The following is a 22,169-nucleotide window of genomic DNA, read 5'->3' on the forward strand; positions in this document are numbered from 1 at the left end:
AGTAATGAAAAGCAAAGGCCTACAATTCATACTACTCTATCCAGCAAGGCTCTCAATTAAAATGGAAGGTGCAATAAGGAGTTTCCCAGACAAAGAAGGCTAAAAGAATACACTTCCACCAAACCAGCATTGTAAGACATGCTAAAGGGACTGCTTTAAGAAAAAAAAAAAAAAAAAAAAAAAAAAGAGTGAGACAGACGGGAACACAGGTACAAAGGGCAAAAATGTCAATGAATAAGTACTTATCAATGACAACCTTAAATATAAATGGATTAAATCTTCAAATCAAAACACATAGGGTAGCTGAATGGATAAGAAAACATGACTCCCACATATGCTGCCTAGAAGAGACCCACCTCAGGATAAAAGACCTACACAGACTGAAAGCGAAGGGATGGAAAAAAATATTTGAAGCAAATAGGGGAAAAAAATCTGGGATAGCAATACATATATCAGACAAAAAAGACTTCAAAACAAAGGCCATAAAAAGAGACACAGAAGGACATTTTTAATACTCAAGGGAAGAATCCATCAAGAAGACATAAATATTGTAAACATACATGCACCCAAAATAGGAGAACCCGAGTATATAAGGAAAATCTTGGAGGACTTCAAGAAGGATAGAGACAGCAACACAATTATTGTAGGTGATTTTAACAGCCCACTCTTAACAATGGATAAATCTGCCAAACGAATTATCAACAAGGATAATGTGGCACTGAACGATGTACCAGATCAAAAGGAGTTAACACATATATACAGAACCATTCAACCCAAAGGAGCAAAATACACATTCTTTTCAAATGCACATGGAATATTTTCAAAGATATACCACATGATTGGACACAAAACAAGCCTCAACAAATTCAAGAAAATTGAAATCATATCAAGCATTTTCTCTGACCACAAGGTACTGAAACTAGAAACAAACCTCAAGGAAAAACTCAAAAATCATTCAAATATGTTGTAACTGAAGAACATGCTAATAAATAATGAATGGGTTAATGAAGAGATTAAGGAAGAAATCAAAAAGTTTCTGGAAACAAATGAAAATGAACACACAGCAGCCCAAAACCTATAAGACACAGCAAAGGCAGTCCTGAGATGGAAATTCATATCCATACAGGCCTATCTAAAAAAAGATAGAAACACTTCAAATAAAAGGCTTAACCCTACATTTACAAAAACTAGAGTAACAACGAGAAGCCAAACCCACAGCAAGTAGAAGAAAGGAAATAATCAAGATCAGAAAAGAATTAAATGACATAGAGACTAGAAAAAAATTCAAAGGATCTAAGAATCTAGGAGCTAGTTCTTTGTAAAGATAAACAGAATAAACAAGCCTTTAACCAGACTCAAGGAAAAAGAGAGGACCCAAATAAATAAAATCAGAACTGAAAGAGGCAAAATCACAGCTGATACGACAGAAATACAAAGGATTGTAAGCAATTACTATAAAAAACAATATGCCAAGAAATTTGAAAACCTTGGTGAAATGGACAAATTTCTAGAAAAATATAATCTTCCAGAACTGAGTCAAGAAGAAGTAGAAAGCCTGAACAGAACAATAACAGCAGACAAAATTGAAGCAGTAATCAAAAAACTCCTGGCACACAAAAGCCCTGGATCAGATGGTTTCACAAGAGAATTTTAAATACCATTTAAGGAAGGGGTAACCCTATCCTGCTAAGACGATTCCAAAATATCCAAGAAGAGGGAAGAGTCCCAAGCTTTTTATGAGGCCAGCATCATCCTAATCCCAAAACCAGATAAAGCCATAACAAAGAAAGGAAACTACAGGCCAATATTACTGATGAACATAGATGCTAAAATCCTCAACAAAATATTGGCAAGCCACATCCAGCAATACATTAAAAAGATCATACACCATGGCTACGTGGGATTCATACCCGGGATGCATGGTAGTAGAATATTTTCATATCGATAAACATAATACATCACATAAACAAAAAGACAGACAAAAATCACATGATGGTATCAATAGATGTGGAAAAAACATGAGATGAGGTACAGCACACATTTATGATAAAAACACTCAGCAAAGTGGCAGTAGAGGGAGCATTCCTTAACATAATAAAGGCCATATATGAGAGACCTACAGCCAACACCATACTCAATGGGCAAAAAACTAAAGGCTTTCCCACTGAGATCAGGAACAAGACAAGGGTTACACCAATTTTATTCAACATAGTATTTGATGTTCTAGCCACCATGATCATACAAGAAATAAATAAAAAGCATCCAAATTGGAAAGGGGGAAGTAAAACTGTCACTGTTTGGAGAGGACATGATAGTGTATTGACATCCCTATAGATTCCACCAAACACCTACTTGACCTAGTAAGTAAATTGGGCAAAACAGCAGGATACAAAGTCAATATTCAGAAAACGAGTGTGTATTTGTACACCAACAACAAACTATCAGAAACAGAAATTAGGAAAAAAAATCCCATTTGCCATAGCAAAAAGAAAAATGAAGTACCTAGGAATAAACCTAACCAAGGAGGTAAAAGACTTGTACTCAAAAAACTACACAGCACTAAAGAAAGAAAGAAAGGAACACACAAATAAATATACATATATACTGTGTCCTTGGATTGGAAGAATTAACATCATCAAACTGTCCATACTAAGCACAGCCATTTAAGATTCAATGCAATCCATATTACAAATACCAATGACATATTTCACAGATACAGAGCAAACATTTCAAAAATTTATATGGAACCATAAATGACCCCAAATAGCCTCGGCAATTTTGAGAAAGAAGAACAAAGTAGGTGGGATCACATATCCTGATACCAAACTATATTAGAAGGTCACTGTAACCAAAACAGTCAGGTACTGGCATAAGAACAGACATATAGATCAGTGGGACAGAAATAAACCCATGTGTCTATGGTGAATTAATATTCAACAAAGGGGGCAGGACTATTAAATGGAGTAAAAATAGCCTCTTTGACAAATGGTGTTGGGAGATCTGGAGAGCTACATGCAAAAAAAAAAAAAAAAAAAGAAACTTGACCACCAAGTTACTCCATACATAAAAATAAAGTCAAGATGGATAAAAGACTTAAATATAAGTTGCGATATCATCAAAGTCCTAGAGGAGAACATAGGCAGGAAAATTTCAGATATTCCACGGATATTTTTACTGATATGTCCCCTAGAGCAAGGGACATAAAGGAAAGAATAAACAAATGGGATCTCATCGAATTAAAAACTTCTGTATGGCTAAAGAAAACATCATCAAAATGGAAAGGGAAAAATATGTTTTTCAATGATAACTTGGACAAGGTTTTGATGTCTAAAATATATAAAGAGCTCACATGACTCCACACCAGGAACACAAAGGATACAATTAAAAAACGCACAAAGTACCTGTACAGTTTTCCATGGAGAATATACAGAGGCCCAGAGACATATGTAAAGATGCTCAGCATCACTAGCCATCAGATAGATGCAAATTAAAACCACAATTAGTTACTACTTCACACTGGTCAGAATGGCCATCATCAACAAATCAACAAACAAGTGTTGGAGAGGATGTGGAGTAAAGGGAACCCTAGTACACAGTTGGTGGGAATGTAGACTGGTATAGCCACTGTGGAAAACAGTATGGAATTTTGTCAAAAAACTAAAAATTCAACTATCATTTGACCCGGCAATTCCACTGCTGGGATAATACCCTAAGAATCCTGAAACACCTATTCAAATGTACTTATGCACCTCAATGTTCATAGCAGTGTTATTTACAATAGCCATGTGCTGGAAGCAACCTAAGTGCCCATCCATAAATGAGTGCATAAAAAAAAAAACTGTGGTGCATTCACACAATGGAATACTATGCAGAGAATGAGAGAAAGAACTCTTACCCTTCACAACAGTATGGGTGGACATGGAGAGTATTATGGTAAGTGAAATAAGCCAGGGAAGAAAGACACATACCATATGATCTCACCTATAAGTGGAACCTAATCAACAAAACAAACAAGTGAGCAAAACAGAACCAGAGACTTAGAAATAAAGAACATACTGACAGTGATCAGAAGGGAGGAGGGTGATAATGGGGGCAAGAAGGGGAAGGGTCAAGGAACATGTATAAAGGACACATGAACAAAGACAACAGGGTAGGGGAGTATTTAATGTGGGAGTAGGGGGTGGGTAGGCCAGGGAAGAGTAATGGGAAAAAAATGGGGACAACTGTAATTGTACAGCAACAAAAAAATAAAATAAAAAGATAAAAAAAATAAAAAAAGAAACTCCTACAACTCAGCAGCAAAAAGACAAATAACCCAATTTTCAAAAATGGGCCGAAGACCTAAATAGCCATTTCCTCAAAGAACACACAGAGGAAGTAAGTGTTGTTGAAAACATAGAGAAATTGGAACCCTTGTGCACTGTGTGTAGAAATGTAAAATAGTGTACTCTATAGAGAACATCATGGAGGATCCTCCACAAATTAAAACTAGAACTACCATATGATGCAGCAATCCTATTTCTGGGTACTTATTCAAAAAATTAAAATGAGGATCTTGAAGAGATATCTGAACTCACACGTCCATTGCAGCACTCTTCACAATAGCCAAGAGATGAAAACAACCTAAATGTCCATCATGGACGAATACATAAGGAATATGTGGTATAAGATAATGGAATATTATACAGCCAGGAAAAGAAAATCTTGTCATATGCAACAACATGATGAACCTTGAGTACATTATACTGAGTGCAATAAGCCAGTCACAACAGGAGTAATACTGCATGATAAAACTTGTGGCACCTACAGTAGTCAACCTCATGGAAGCAGAAACTAGAACGGTGGTTGCCAGGGGCTGTGGAAAGGGGAAAATGTGGATTTGCTTTTCAATGTGCATAAAGTTTAGTCATGCAAGATGACTAAGTTCTAGGTCTCTGCTGTACAGCGTTGTGCCTATAGTTAACAGCACTGTCATGTACATTTAATATTTTGTTACGATGGTAGATCTCAGGTTATGTGTATTTTACTACAATAAAAAAGAAGTGGAGTTCCCTGGCTGGTATAGCTCACTGGATTGAGCACGGGCCTGTGAACCAAAGGATCGCTGGATCCATTCCCAGTCAGGGCACATGCCTGGGTTGTGGGCCAGGTCCCCATTTGGTGGCACACAAGAGGCAGCCATGCATTGATGTTTCTCTCCTTCTCTTTCTCCTTCCCTTCTCCTCTCTCTAAAAATAAATAAATAAAAATCTTTAAAAAAAAGTGGAAAAAAGATCAGTATATTTACTAGCATAATTTATATCCTTTAATATCTTAAAAGAACATGAGAAGAATTTGAACAGGAGAAGCAAAAGCAAAGAGCTAGGAAATAAAGCCCACTTAGGAGTTTCTTACTCCTGAAACGTATAAATAAATATATTAAACATTGTAATAAGCAGATTTTTCAATGTCTCAAAGTCTTTAGAGGCTGAATACTCACATATTTAGAATTTCACTTTATTTTTATCTTAAAGGTAAGTACACAGAATAACTCTCTTGTGGTTTCCTTCAGTAATTTCAGGTGCTCTAGAGTTTTGGTTCTAAAATACTCATCATGGAATCATCATCAAATTAAATGACCAAAGAAACAGGTCTGTAAGTAAATATATGGCAAGTTTCTCACCAAGTAGGAAAGATCCATACTAAGATTGTTCCCTTTAATATGAACATTAAAAAAAAAAACAAGAGAACTTCTGTCACAGTGGCTTGGTCGCTTCTTGCTTGGATATATCTTCTCTGCTCCAAAAACATACATATATACATGCATACATATATGTACATACATATACACACAGGTGTATATGTATATATCCACAACATATGCATATATAAAGTGATAAACCCAAAGATATAGCTAGGCTAGAAAACATGATAAGCATTTCTGTGAAACAGAAAATCAATTTCCAAGTGGTAACAGAGAATGAGTCTCTTCCTTGTATTCCTCTGCAATATATAGTTTTGTATTTTTAAATCTTTATATAAATGTTATTATACTATATGAATTATTTTACAGCTACCTGTTTTAACTTTTAAAAAGACTTCATTTTTCAGAACAGAAAAACTTATACATTTACAGAAAAACTGAGAACCTAGTACAAAGAATTCCCATACACCACAAACCCAGTTTCCCCTATTATTAACACCTTACTCTAATTACTACAGAAGATTTCCAGCCAAGATGGAGGTGTAGGTATATACACTTTGTGTCCTCTCATGACCAAAAGGACAACAACAAATTTAAACACAAAAAAATAACCAGAACCGCCATGAAATCGAACTCTATGGAAGACCAACAACCAAGGAGTGAAAGAAAAAACATTCATTCAGACTGGTAGGAGGGGTAGAGGCAGCCAGCCGGGGTGGAGAGAATGCACGGCAAGGCAGCAGCTGGAGGACCTGGAAGGGAGAGGTGGCTGCTGGTGGACCAGGTGATCCCACATTTGCATGTGGATAAACCGGAAGGAACAACTGTGGAACAAGAAAGACTGTGCAAACCAAGGTTACAGTGTGGGAAAAGAAAGCCTTAACCTCTGGCTATAAAAACCTGTGGGGGTTGTGTGGTAGGAGAAACTCCCAGCCTCACAGAAGATTTCGTTGGAGAGACCCACAGGGTTCTAGAACATACACAAGCCCACCAACCCGGGAATCAGCACCAGAAGGGACCAAGTTGCTTGTGGGTAGTGGAGGAAGTGACTGAAAGTCGTCAGAGAGCTGAAAAAGTGGCATTGTTCCCTCTCTGACCCCTCCCCCACATACACTGTCATGACACAGTGACGTGGGTTGCCCTGCTCTGGTGAATACCTAAGGCTCTGCCCCTTACTATGTAACAGGTGCACTGAAACAAGCAAACAAAAAATGACCCAAATGAAAGAACAGATCAAAGCTCCAAAAATAGAACTAAGCAATGAAGAGCTAGCCAACCTACTAGATGCACTGTTCAAAACACTGGTGATCAGGAAGCTCACAGAAATGGTTGAGTATGGACGCAAAATAGAGGCTAAAGTGATGGCTATGCAAAGTAAAATAAAGAAAAATATACAGGGAACCAACAGTGAAGGGAAGGAAACCAGGACTGAAATTGACAATTTGGAGCAGGAGGAAGAAACATCCAACTGGAACAGAATGAAGAAACAAGAATTCAAAAAATGAGAAGAGGGTTAGGAACCTCAACTTTAAATGTTCCAACATCTGAATCATAGAGGGTGCCATAAGGTGAAGAGGAAGAGTAAGAAATTGAAAACTTATTTGAAAAAATAATGGAGAACTTCCCCAATCTGACAAAGGAAACAGACTTCCAGGAAGTCCAGGAAGCTTAGAGAGTCCCAAAGAAGTTGTACCTAAGGAAGCACACACGGAGGCACATTACCCAAGATGAAAGGAGAGAATCTTAAAAGCAGCAAGAGAAAAGGAGACAGTTATCTACAAAGGAGTTCCCATAAGACTATTAGCTGATTCTCAAAAGGAACCTTGTAGGCAAGAAGGGGCTGGAAAGAAGTATTCAAAGTCATGAAAGGCAAGGACGTACATCCAAGATTACTCTGTCCAGCAAAGCTATCATTTAGAATGGAAGGGCAGATATAGTGCTTCCCAGATAAGGTCAAGTTCAAGGAGTTTATCATCACCAAACCCTCATTATATGAAATGTAAAAGGGACTATCTAAGAAAAAGATAAAAAGTATGAACAGTAAAATGACAACAAACTCACAACTATCAACAACTGAACCTAAGAAAAACAAAAACAAACTAAGCAAACAACTAGAACAGGCACAGAATCACAGAAATGGAGATCACATGGAGGGTTATCAGTGGGGAAGGGGAAGAGGGAGAATGGGGGGAAAGGTACAGGGAGTAAAATGCATAAATAAATGGTAGATACAAAATAGACAGGGGGGGGTTAAGAATAGTATAGGAAAGGTAGAAGCCAAAGAACTTACATGTATGACCCATGGACATGAACTAAGGTGGGGGAATGCTGCTGGGATGGGTGGTGCAGGGTGGAAGGGGATAAAGATTAGAAAAAATCAGGACAACTCTAATAGGATAATCAATGAAATATACTTTAAAAATAATTACCACGGTGCATTATCAAAATAAATGAATTAATATTGATATATTATTATTAGCTAAATTCCATACTTTATTCATATTTTCTTATTTTTTCCCTAATGTCCTTTTTCTCTTCCAGGGTCCTATCCAGGATACCACAGTACGCTTGATTTCTATGTGACTTTACGTTCCTCTTGGCTCTGGCAGTTAATCAGACTTTCTTTGTTTTTGATGATTTTGACAGTTTTGAGGAAAGCTGATCAAGTACTTGGTAGGATGTCACACTACTGGAATTTTTCTGGTGTTTCTCTCATGGTTTGATTGGGGTTATGAATTATTAGGAAAAAGACCACAGAGGAAAAGTACAGCTTTGATCATATCATACCAACCATACGTACCGTCAGTATGACTTACGACTGTTGATGTTGGCCTTGATAACCTGGCTGAGGCAGATTTAGGCTTCTACTCTGTAATGTTACTTTGTTTTCTGCCTTTCAATACACTACTCTTTAAAGAAGTCACTGTAAGTAGCTCGAAAACCTTGAGGTGGAGCATCTACATAAATTATTTTAAATTCTTCTTCATTGGGTATTTGTCTCCTCTCCCTCATTTATCAACTTATTCAGTTGTTTTGTTTATTATCAGTATGGATTCATAGATATTTATTCTATACTGTGGGGTATAGTCCAACACTAATTTACTTACTTTGATGTACAAATTGTTCCAACTTTGGTCATTGGAAACTTTCAGTTGGCTCCTGTGCTCCTTTGACATACCTCCAATATTTTATGTTGTCTGTAGCACTTCCTTATTTTTTGGTACTACAACATGCCCAAGGCTCATCTTGTATAATCCTGCCCCCAGTGCTAGAATCAGCCATTTCTCTAAGGAGCCCTGGTCACTTTTATTACCGGATGGTATTAGAAACTAAGATCTGGGTGCCAAACACGCTTGTTGCTCCTGCAGTGTCACATTTAGACCCTCTCAGCTGAGAGAAAAAAAATTTAATACTAACCTATGTATATACACATATATATAAATATTTACATATGCAGTCATCCATATATTAAGTTAAACATGAGTTCATTCTAGTTTCTCACCTTTGCTTATTTGTAAATTCCAAGGGTGAAAAACCTGGCTCCCACTATCTGCTATCCATTTACTTAATTGCTCTGTTTCATTTTACATGTATAATAAAAGAATTGTTAACCTGTACCCCCATGTTACACAATCATATCAACTAGGGTACAGTGATTATGTGCAGTTCTGGCTGCTTCTCTGTTGCTTCCACATTCCACGCATTCCCACAGATATTTCGGTCAGCACCTTTCCCCTTGTACCTTCACTAAGGTTGCTTCATGTATTTATAACACAGTTAGATTCTCTTGTCAGCCTGCATTCCTTCCTGGGGTTCCCCAACCTCCTAAATAATTTTTTACTATTTGTATACATCAAGGGTCACTCTTCGTGTTGTACAGTTATGGGTTTCAACAGATTCATGTCTTGCATTCACTATTACATTATCATAGAGAACAATTTTACTGCCCTAAAAATCCTCTATGCTTCATCTATTCCTTTCTCCACCATTTTCCCAAACTCTGGCAACTATTGATCATTTACTGTTGCTGTAGTTTCGTGTTTACCAAAATGTCACATAATTGAAATCATACCATACATGGTCTTCTCATGTTGGCTTCTTTCACTTATTAAAATGCATTTATAGCCCCTCTACATCTTTTTGTAGCTTTACAGCTTATTTCTTTTTATTGCTGAATTACATTCCATTGTACAGGGTCTGGCAAAAGTAAGGCTTCCTTGAGTGTGGTTGGTAGGGTACGAGAATGTCTCGCATCAGATGGAGAGCAATTTGAACATTTCACCTAAAATGTCACATGGTGTGCTTGAGTTTGACACTGTTATGTTACAGCATTACACGATTATGCTTTTGTAATAAAAAAGGGACATTATTTGTGCCAGACCCTGTATAATGGTAGCACAGCGGAATGTTTCATTCATCTAAAGAACAGCTTGATTGTAGGTTTTTTGGCAATTAATAATAAAACTGCTGGATTTTTCATTCACATGCTGGGTTTTGTATAAATATAGGTTTTCAAATCAATTGTGGTAAATAACTAGAAGCGCAATTATGGGATCATATGGTAAAACAATGTTAAGCTTCGTAAGAGACTGTCAAACTAACTTCCAAAGAAATTGTATCACTTTGTATTCTCACCAGTAATGAATATGAGTTCTTGTTGGTCAGGATCCTAAATAGCATTCGGTGCTGTCAATTTTACTGTGATTTTTTTAGATATTCTAATAGGTGTATAATGTCATCTCATTATTGTTTTATTCTGCAGTTCCCTTATGACAAATAATAGTGAGCTCCTTTTTATATGCTCATTTGACATGCACGTAACTTCTTTGGGAAGGTGTCTGTTCTTTTGTCCATTTTTAATTGGGTAGTTCATTGTACTACTGGTGAGTTTTAGAAGTTCTTCGTGTATTTTGCATACTAATCCTTTATTAGGCATGTGTTTTGAAAATATTTTCTTCCAGTCTGTGGCTTGTTTTTTGATTCGTAAAAGTATCTTTCACATAGCAGAAATTTATTATTTTAATAAAGTCTGATTTATTTTTTTGTCTCATAAATTATGCTTTTGGTGTTGTATCTATCAGTGTGTCACCAAACACAAGGTCACTTAGATTTTCTCCTCTTTTCTTCTACAAGTTTTATGGTATTGTGTTTTGCATTTGAATCTACAATCTATTTTGAGTTAATTTTTTGAAGAATGTAAAATCTGTGCCTAGATTCTTTCTTTTTTTGCATGTTGATATCCAGTTGTTCAGCATAATTTGATGAAAAGACTAGGCTTTCTCCATTTAATTGCCTTTGCTCCCTTGTCAAAGGTCAGGTCACTATATCTGTGTGAGTCTATTTCTGGCTTCTTTATTCTGCTCAATTGGTCATAAGTCTTTGAAGTCGAGTAGTGTCAGTCCTTCAACTTTGTAGTTGTTCTCCAGTACTGTGCTAGATACTCTCGATCTTTTATCTTCCTAATAACTTAGAATCAGTTTGTCTATAATCACAAAATAGGTTGCTGGGATTTTGGTGTGACTGTATGGAATGTACATATTAATATGGGAAAAATTGACACCTTAACATTAAGTCATCCAATCCATAAACACTGGACATTTCTGCATTTATTAGATCTTCTTTAATTTTTCATCAGGGTTTTGTAGTGTCCTGCATGTAGGTGCTGTACAAATTCGGTTATATTTACATCTAATTATTTCACTCTTTTGTGGTGCTATTGTAAACGGCAAAAGATTTATACGATCTGAAGAGAAACTGGAATATGTGGTGCTATTGTAAATAGTGGTTTTATTTCAATTTCAATTCTTAATTTCTTGGTATACAGGAAAACAATTGACTTTCTCCAACCTTGCTATACTCGTTAGTTCCAGAAGTTATTTCAGGGTCGTTGTTTGGCGTTTTCCATATAGAACTACATGCCATCTATGAACAGAGATGGTTTATATTTTCCTTTCCGATATGTGTGCTTTTCATTTCCTGTTCTTATTTTTTTCACTATTCAGCACTTCCAGTACACTATTTTAAGAAGTGGGGCGAGGAGATACCCTTGCCTTGCTTCTGATCAAAGTGGAAAGCATCCAGTTTCTTACCATTAAGTATGTTAGCTCTAGGGTTTGTAGATATTCTTTATCAAGTTGAGGATGTTCACTTCTTTTCTTAGTTCAGTAAGAGTTTGTGTCATTAATGATGTTGAATTTTGTCAAGTACTTTTTCTGTACCAGTTGAAACAATGATATGCTTTTTTTTCCTTAGTCTGTTGATATGGTGGATTACATTAACTGAGTTTGAAATGTTGAACCAGTTCATGGATGCCTGTAATAAATCCCACGTGTTCATAATATAGAATTCTTTTGATACATTGTTGGATTTCATTTTCTAATACTTTGATTTTTAAATAAAAATATTTCAATCAACTATTTTGATCCTCCTAATATTTAGGATTTTTGCATCTATGATCATAAGAGATTGGTCATTAAAGTTTTTCTTTATTATAATATCTTTACCTGGTTTTGGTATTAAGCTAAGGGTGGTTCTCATAAAATGAGTCAGAAAATGTTCCCTTTGCTTCTAAATATTGTAGAGAATGAGTATCATTTTATATGATTTCACTTTTACCCCTCTCTCAGCATGTCAATTATACTTTTGTCTATATATCTTTTAGTGGTTGGCCTAGAGTTTGCAATATATTCAATACATTTACAACTAATCAAAGTTGACTCTCAAATAACACTACCACTTCACAGGGAGTGCAGATACATTATAATAGTTACATAAATTAAATACTAATTCCTCCCACCTACGCCTTATAACATTCTTGTCATTCATTTCACTTATCCATATACTAAAATTACCTAACACATTGCTACTATTACTTTGAACAATTATCTTTTAGATCACTTAAAATAAAAAATAATATTAAAGATTTTACCTTCAGGTATTCCTCTCTGTGCTCTTCCTTTCTTTACAGAGATTTTTTTTTTAACCCTATATCATTTTTCTTCTCTCTGAAGAACTTAAAAAACAAAACCAAAACATTTCTTGTAAGGCAGATTTACTAGCAACAAACTCCTTCAGTTTTTGTTTGTCTGATGAAATCTTTCTTTTTCCTTCACTTTTGAAGGATACTTTTGCTGAATAAAGAATGCTAAGTAGGGGGGGGTTTCAATACTTTAAATATTTCATGCCATTGTCTTCTTGCTTGCATGGTTTCTGATGAGAAATCCAATACAATTCTTATCTTCATTTCTCTATAGGCAAAGTGTTTTGTTTTTTTTTTCTACCTGGCTATTTTCAACATTTTCTCTGTCTTCCATTTTCTGTGTTGGAACATGATAAACTGAGGTATATATTATTTTGGTAGTTATCCTGCTTGGTGTTCTGCTCAGATCCTGTATCAATAGTCTGGTTTCTGTCAGTAACTTTGGGAAATTATTGGCCATCATTGCTTCAGACATTTCTTCTGCTTCTTTCTCTCTTATGCTTTTGGTATCCCAATACTGGGTATGTCATACCTTTTGAAATTGTCACGTGGTTCTTGGATATTCTGTTCATTTTTTTTAACTGTAAGTATTTATTGATGAATCAGAAAATACAGTTTTAATGGAACAATAAGGCACAACCATGGATTAAAACATTTTGCTATGTAGCCAAAAGGAGGAAAAAGCCATAACTTAAGGATCTTTAAATATGGAAGTCAAGGAGCCTTTGAAGTATGTCCCTAACAGATCAGTGTCAGACAAATCTTCCCTTTTGTATGATTCCTATACTACCTCACTTGATTACAAACTCCGACTGATACTTCACCAAGAATTTCTCAGTCATTTATATTTGAGTCTTCCAGCCTGGCCACCACTATGTTCTCCACTGTTCCTAATCCCTTGCAGTGGTGGTTCTTTTTTCTTCCTTCTTTCCTTCCTTCCTTCTCCTTCTCCTCTCTTATCCTTCTCTCTCTCTCTCTCTCTCTCCCCCCTCCTTCTCTCTCTCTCTCCTCCCTCTCCCTCTTCCTCTCCACCTCCGTCTCCCTCTCCCTCTCTCTCTAGCAATCCCAAGGAAACATGCAAGCAAGCAATGAGTCAGACAAAATCAGCCAAGGGCAGTTAGAAGGATGAACAGACTCATAAAGACAGATGTTAGGATGACAACAGCCTGATTCAATGAGGTCCGTACTAAACTGACTTAGGCAGAAAGTTTGCTCTGGCTCATGCAAAGGCCTGTAATGCCACCTCAGGTTGTGCCACCAGGGCCAGACCCCTTGTTTCTAAGGGATTAGCAGTGGTCAAAGAGAGGAGCTAGGAAATCAGTGTAACCAGGCTACTAATGATACAATACATTCAAAGCTCTGGACCTATCTTTAGGAGCTGACTATGGCTTCCAGCGTTAACATCTGCCAAGTGTAAAATTCATGAAGTATTGGTGCAAAACTTACAGACACTGAGGACAATCTTTAAATCTTTTGGACTGGGATAAGTTGGCACTTCTGTAACACTAATCTTTCTATCTGGAAATGTGAAGTGAAAAACATTCTAGGGCACATAACACTGAGGCATAAACCATGCTGCAGATGTGGGAATGCATGAGGCTTTTAGGGTGTCCGGCCTCCTTGTTCAAAAAACCATGAGAAAGTCCCCAAGCGTATTGTCAGAGCAACCATTCTAGTGGTAACAGTCTCCTAAAACTAAGCAAATCTGTAGGCATATGGCTCTTTTCTGAAAAGTTAACACTGTATTAGCAAGAGCATCCATGTAGCTATGTATGAGAATTAGAGGCCAGAGGTAGTGCTACCCCGTTAAGTCAGCTGAAAGGCTGTGCCCTACACCTCTCACTAAGGCCACCACCTTTCAGGAAGATCTCCAACCCACAGCCCTTTGATGACAAAGCAGAGTGCAGGGGACCAAGAAACAATCACAGTTTTCTAACAGGTGTCGGTTATTGAAAAGCTCCTGGAGAGGCAACATCCCAGAGATCTATTGAAGAGTAAAGGTAGTTCAAATCTGCCAGAGCACCGAACTATCCTGCCAAGTCAGAAATACACTGAACAGGCATAGCTTGGGGTGCCAAGTAGGACAGAGGATATTGAAGCTTAATATAAAGTGGGGGGACTGAAAGACTACGTGAATGATGTATTGGGTAAAAGAGAAGCAGAAAGCAAACAACATATAAAAAGGACAGAGGAGCACGCCAAAGCCTTGCTGGAGGGGAGGCAGCGAGGCTATAGTCTACATCCAACAAAAGAGCTATGCTGGCTGGTTCTTGACCTGATTCAGTTTCTCACTATCTCGGACGAGATGCACGTGTAGCATTTCAGTAGCAGAACAGGGATGGGGCTGGGGTTGTGAAAATATTTAGAACTGGAGAAAACCAGGAAATGATACGGAACAGATACAGACTGGGTGGACCATTCTGTAGTGCCCTGTTTATACACCAAAGGCAAGTTTATGTTGGCAGAACATATTGGGGGCTGTCATGCAACAGCAGCAGTACTTTGGGAGAAGGTGAATGATGGGGTGGAGGTGGGGTGTTGGACAGGAGGACTCCTAAATTCCAGTTCTTAAATACTAGGCAGCAAGGAACAGTTTGGTCTCAGTCCTTTAGTGAAGAAATTGGATGCTCATTTTCTGTTCTACGTCCACCTTCTCCAAAACCTCGACAAATTCTGTGAAAGATATGGTGCTGTCCCCATCTTAATCGGCCTCCTGGATGGTCCTGTCTGCGATGCTGCCCAGCTGTTCATCTGAGATGTTCACTCTGACCATCATGTGTAGCACCTGTAACAGCTCATCACGGGAGATCTTGTCATCTTCATCCAAATCATATAGTCAAAGAGCAAAGTGCAGTTTGTTGCTTTGGCTATTGAGTGGTTCTGGTCCGTTCACATCTTTACTCTTTTCATTATCTTCAATGGGTTGGAAATGAGCCAAAGTTCTCATGAATCCATGGAAGTTTACCTGGTCTTCTCCACCTGGAAAAAAGGAATTGATGACCCGGTCTCTCAGTGGGTTGATGGCAAGTTTTGGAATCCGCTGGAAGTCTTCCTGGCTGAGAGTCCCATTTTCTCCTTTGTCCAGGCTAGTGAACAGGCTATGAAAGCGGGTGATCTGACTATGGGAAAAGCCAGTTTCCTTCTTGATCTCTTTAAGCTCACAGGAACTAAGGTAAAAAGGCCATTAGTGTAATGTTTTATGTTAATCTGGTGAGGAGTTGGGCTGTGTTTATTAATGTCTGCTCTAGCTCTAGGTGTCACAGGGTTTCAATTTTCTCTGATGCCCTTGTTTTTTGTCTCCCGTGTTTTCTTTGGATTTCCCTAAAAACTTCTTAAATAGAGTGTGTGCCCTGCAGGCCTTTCAGCTGTAACCCACAGTTACTACACTGAAGCCCTGTTCACGTGGTGGCAAGGTGCAGGGTAAGGGGAAACATTCTGTAATCCTATAATCAAGCCTCAGTCTCTCAGTGTGCCTGTGTCGCCCACCTGTACTCTTCAGAAGTGTTTCAGAATTTTTTTTTTCTCTGTTAGATGAGACAGGAAGGCTAGAGGGGCCTGAAGTTAGATGATTTCCCTTCTCCCACACCAGAGAAGACTTTGGTAAAGTAGTTTTACTTGTTGGGTAGTCCTTTGTTAGACAGAAGCTCTGAGTGTATTTCAAAATTACTACTTTTCTGCTCCCCATGCCAGGAACAGATATTTGTCTTGGCTCTTCGACTTGAGAACCTGTTATGTTCAAACACTAATCTATACTTTGCCTCAACTGATTTGTCAAGTTACCGCTTAAGTATTCTTACCAGTTTATGGCTCCTGATAAGTAGATCTGAGCTGTGATTCTCAGTAATTTCCCGTCTCTCCAGATTTAGGGGTTGCCGTTTGCTCTGTGACTTCAATTCTCTGATAGGTCCAAGAAAAAACTCATTGATTTTTAGTTTGTTTGGCTGTTTTTCTTGTTGTAATACAGGAGTGATGACTTCAAAGCACGTTATATGTTGGAGTTGAAACCAGAAGTCTGTAACTAGCCATTTTCATTCAACATTATGTTTGTGAGTTGCGACCGCACTGATACCTGCAGTTGTATTTTATTCACTTTCCCTACCGTGTAGTTTCTATTTTAGGAACATACCGTGCTTTATCCATTCTCCTACTGATGAACATGTATGTTATTTACAAATAATGTTACAATGAGCATCCTTATAACACCTCCTAATGTGCATGTGTAAGAATTCCTCTAGGATAGATAGCTCGGAATGGCACTGCTGATCCATACTGTATGAACATCTTCTATTTTACTAGATATTGCCACAATGTTCTTGAAAGTGGTTGTATTCATTTATATCCAGCCAGAAATATATTAGAGTTCTTAGTGTTCCATATGTTCACTAATACTTGGCATTGCCATGCTTTTATGCTAACATCCTAGGTGATAAATAGTATTTCATTATAGTTTTATTTTGTATGTCTTTGGTTGCTGATAAGACTTATTAAGTTAATCAGACAATCATGTTTTCTCATCTGTGAATTGCCTATTAACATCTTCTGACCATTTTATTGGGTTGTTTGTATTTTTCTTATTGATTTGTAGGGAGGGATTTCCTTAAAATGATTCAAAAAGCACAAACCATCAAGTAAAATACTGATGATGTAGTTACATTAAAATGAAAGGCTTCTACTTAATGTAAGACATCAGAAGTGATGTTAAAATGATAAGCCACTCACTGGGAAAATATATTTGCTAAATAAACAGAAAGGGTTTGTAGTGAGAATTTAAAAATAATCTCTGTAAGTAATATGAAAAACTAAACAACCAAATAGTAGGCAAAAAGGAAGAGGCAACTTACAGAAGGTTCCTGAAAGGCTAATAAATTTATAAATACATGCATAATTTCCCTGGAAACCAGAAACATGCAAATTAAAACAATGAGATAGCTTTCCAATATATCAGACTGGCAAAAATAAAAAATCTAATATTGCAAAGTATTGGCAAGGATGTGAAAGAGATCTCTGAAACCCTGCTTATGGAGTTGATACACACACGCTATATACACAGTAATTCCACTCCTAGGTATGTAGTCTGCAACAGTGATTCTTAAAATGTGTCTCAGACCAGGAGCAACAGCATCTCTTAGGAAATTGGAAATGCAAATTCTCAGGCCCTAGTCCAGAACTACTGAATAAAAAATTCTGGGGGCAGAGCCAAGCAATCTGTTTTAACAGCCCTGTCAGGTGATTCTGGTGCACACTAACATTTGATAATCACTGCAATAAAGCAGTATTTTTCCAGCTTTTTTGACTGAGGTCTACAGGAAGAAATGCATTCTGGCCCTCAAACATCTATCCTCCCCTTCTCTCATGTGTGTGCACACACGCAAAACAAAACCTTCAAGAAACAGTGATTCATATTTTATTGATATTGATATTTTATATTCTATTCTATTTCATTTCCTTAAAAAATTGCTGATTGTGACTTACTAGTTGTATAATAATGTTTGTTGCAGAATTCTCTGCAATAAAAAAATGAAAAGAGAAAGTCTTCAGGAGATTGGATAAATGAATTATACTGTATTTCTACAATGGAATACACTGTTCCTTGTATCATTAGAAATAAATTTCAAAACCATGTATATTGAGTTTAAAAATCAAGTTATAGATGGGTATGTAGGCCCTGGCTGGTGTGGCTCAGAGGATTGAGCACTGGCCTGTGAACCAAAGGGTCGCCGGTTCATTTCCCAGTCAGGGCACATGCCTGGGTTGTGGGCCAGGCTCCCAATTGGGGGTGCATGAGAGGCAACCGCACATTGATGTTTCTCTCCCTCTCTTTCTCTAAAAATGAATAAATAAATAAAATATTAAAAAGAAGGGTATGTAGGTTATGATTTCCTCTACATAGTTTTAAAGTATATAAAACTATATGTTCTTTCTGAATATATAGCTATGTAGTAAAAATATAAAACAAAGATTATTGACAAGTTTACTTAGATATTTACCAATTTCTCAAGACTTAGAAGCCCTGTGCTTTCACTTTGCTTTTAACTACCAGCATCTGAAGTCATATGTCATATGAAAGCCAGGTGGAGCATTTGGAGTAGCCAAAGAACTTATATGTATGAATGAACAATGGTGGGGGGACTGCCTGAGCGAGTGGAGGGTGCTGGGTGGAGGGGGCAAAGGCGGAAAAATTGGGACAATTGTAATAGCATAATCCTATAATATAATTTAAAAAAACCCTCACATGGTATCAGTAAATCCTACTCACAACCAGAAGATCAATTATTGACTAATTCCAGAGGCACCATGGCTACCGGATATGGTGGTTTTATCAATACTACCTGATTCATTGCTAGCCTAGGAAATTGTAGGTTACTATTCCTTCAGTTCAGGTCTTCTTGTAGGTATGGACTAGAGGCTCTTCAAGATTTCTTTGAAATTTTAAGGGTAGCTTAGGACCTTAGAAAACCACAAAGAACATCATAGGAAATATACTACTTATGTAGTATGCAGAGAAAGAATAGTCAAGGTCAAGGAAAAATACAATCACTATGCCTATGTCATAATTCTTTGGTATAATCAAAGTGAATTTAAAAGTATTACTTTAGGTAGAGGTAAATTAAAATGAAAACAACCCATGTTTTTTTTTTCTTGGTTTAGCCTATACCTTGTTTGGCTCCCCTGGATTATATGAAGAAAACATAGGAATTTTTCGGATCTCTTCCTCTGACAAACGATTTCTCTGGATCTCATCTTCTGGGATAAATTCTATTGGCTGCGTCAGCTTCTTAGGCCCAGTCCAACACTGCTCAGGTGAATTATCAATAACTTTTGCCACATGGAGACTGGGACTTTTACCCTGTGCTGCCTGTTCTCCCTTGTCCTGGAGTAATGGCGGGTTCTCAGCTGTGCCACTATCTCCCACTGATGTAGCTGAGACCAGTGAGTGGGAAGCAAAGGGTTCACCTCTCATAAGATGGAACTCTTCAAGACGCTTTTTCATTATCATCTCTTGGTAAAAACTTTCCAGGTTGTTCATGGGATCACCTTTGTTCTTCTTTTGGGGTTCATCTGGATCAAGACAAAGAGATATGGAAGTTCTACAAAGCCTACCAATAAAACCTGTAACAAATTAATAAAAATTAAATCTTGGATCTCAGGCATAGAAACTCCATAGAAATACCTGCTGGGGCAGGTATTTACAGCCAATGACAGTAGTATATCGCCTCACAAGCAAGGCTGGAACTACACTGAGGCAAGTGAGGCACCTGGGGTGCAAAATTTAAGGAGGTGCTCACTCTCAGGGTCATGCAAGTATATACACCTAACTGATAAGGACACTTGAAAAATGTAACCAGTATGGCATTGTCACACTTCACAAAGTTAATAATTCCTTAATATCATCTAATACCAAGTTCATATTGAAATGGCCCTGATTATCTCAAAGATATCATTTTACCCTTGGTTGTTTTAACCAGCCTTTGGCTGCTATATCTCTTAAGCCTTATTATTTTAAAATAGTTCCCTTCTTTCCCAACCCTCCAACCCACTTTCTCCCCCATCCATTGATTTATGAGAGGAACCCAACAAATGAATGTGACTGATTGTTCTTCATGGTATTATTTAACTTGTTCCTCAATCCCTTCCATCTCTTATAAACTGGCAGTGAAATCTAGAGCTATTCTGTCTAATACAGTATCCACTGGCCACACAAATCTATTTAAATTAATCTTTTAAATGTCAGTTTTTCAAACTAGTCACATTTCAAATGTTCACAGCCACCTGTGGCTAGTGGATGCCATATTGGGCAAAAAAGATAAAGAGCATTTACATCATTATACGCGTTTCACTGGATAGTGCTCATCTAGAGGATTGATTAGATTCAGGTTCCATATTTTTAGACAAGAATCCTCCTCCATAGATAGATGTGCACTTCCTGCTATATCATAAGGCATATAATGTTTGGTGGCCCCATTTTTAGTGATGCTGAAATTGATCAGTGAATTTCAGGTGGTATTAGTTGGATCCCTCCATTACGAAGTTCTCCCATTCACCTTTCACTTAATGGGTTTTACATCCATTATGACCGTTGCCTGGATCTAATAATTTATTAAGAGCTGTGAAATGGAGCTCTCCTGATTCTACTATTTCTTTATATTTATTACCTAGAATTCTATAATAAACTTACCATCAACTAATTAGTTCCCTATATACAGCTCATACAGGAAAGGCAGGATAAATGCTTGATTTTTCCCATTATTTACCAACTATGACAGTAATGAGTTGATACCTTAGAAATATTCAGTGTTGACCAATGATTATTTTTATTTTATTTTAAAAAGATTTTATTTATTTATTTTTAGAGAGAAGGGAAGGGAGGGAGAAAGAGAGGAAGTGTAACATCAATGTGTGGTTGCCTCTCATGTGTCCCCCACTGGGGACCTGGCCCACAACCCAGGCATGCGCCCTGACTGGGAATCGAACTGGTGACCCCTTGGTTCACAGGCCCGTGCTCAGTCCACTGAGCCACACCAGCCAGGGTGACCAATGATTATTTTTAGTATAATTATGAGATCATGTAGTTTCGTATATTTGATGTGCTTTTTAGTGGGAAAATTATCCCACTTAAGACCATAAGAGTCTCTTCAAATTGACTCCTGTATTGCTTTTCAGTTTTCTGTCACAGCAAGTTGTCCCAAGCTCACCTTGCACATTTTCTGACTCACACCGGGAATATTTCTCCAAGGACTCCTGACTTCTTTTAGTGGGAAATAGTATTTAGAAATTCAAATATGTTGCTAGGTGTGTTCGTTGCTATTGAGTTGCTATTGCTTCTAGGAATTTTCAGTGGACAAAACCGGGACATTTTTTTAAAGAGAAAAATAAATCAGACTGGTATTTCCACTTCAAATGTAAGATTATAAGGGTTTTACTCAAACTCCTTGATTTTAGACTTGTATATATGTTTTCACTTATGCTTAAAATATTTGCTCTTAGTATTAACAATTATTTATTAGTTTTTTCTAGAATATATTTATAGAACTGTAAAATGTCAATAACAATACTAACATGACTGTCAACAATGAAACTACTGAATCATTTTGTATTTCTTTGCAGTTGCCTTTGTCCTTAAAATATATCCCATTAGGAATGTACAAATATTGTTTCAAAGTCATTTTAAATAATTGTTTCCACTGTATTGTTATGTTACCAACTTTATAGTTTTAGGTTCATCTGCTTCAGGTTGTTTATGAATTTTAGGGATTGATGTGTTTTCCCTTTCTGATTTTTAAATTATGCATAACATTTACATGGGTCTAAAGTGCAAACTGTGTTATGCATTATACAGCAGTTTCAAAGGTGTTTCACTTCTGCCTCTGTCCTCTTCATCACACTCCTTTCCATCCCCATAAATAATAATTTTTATTAGGTTTTGGCTTTATGGTCGCAATGATTCCTTTTTAAAAATGTAAGCAAATAGGCGCACATACACATATATGTACATATGTATGTGTGTCG

At 37.2% G+C, this 22,169-nt stretch overlaps 1 protein-coding gene and 1 pseudogene across 4 annotated transcripts in view; both read right to left on the reverse strand.

The window, feature by feature from the left end:
• RBM41 (RNA binding motif protein 41) overlaps positions 1 to 22,169 on the reverse strand; it is a 219,495-nt gene that overhangs the window by 32,320 nt on the left and 165,006 nt on the right. For all 4 annotated transcript variants that reach the window (XM_045188491.2, XM_053917412.1, XM_024551598.3 and 1 more), the window contains one exon: positions 19,318 to 19,721. In XM_045188491.2, coding sequence (XP_045044426.2) covers positions 19,318 to 19,721 — 404 coding nt within the window. The remainder of the gene's footprint in view (positions 1 to 19,317; positions 19,722 to 22,169) is intronic.
• Positions 7,880 to 15,837, reverse strand: LOC112296813 (calcineurin B homologous protein 1 pseudogene; annotated as a pseudogene).

The sequence above is a fragment of the Desmodus rotundus genome, chromosome X (assembly GCF_022682495.2).
Source record: "Desmodus rotundus isolate HL8 chromosome X, HLdesRot8A.1, whole genome shotgun sequence".
Taxonomy (NCBI): Eukaryota; Metazoa; Chordata; class Mammalia; order Chiroptera; family Phyllostomidae; genus Desmodus; species Desmodus rotundus.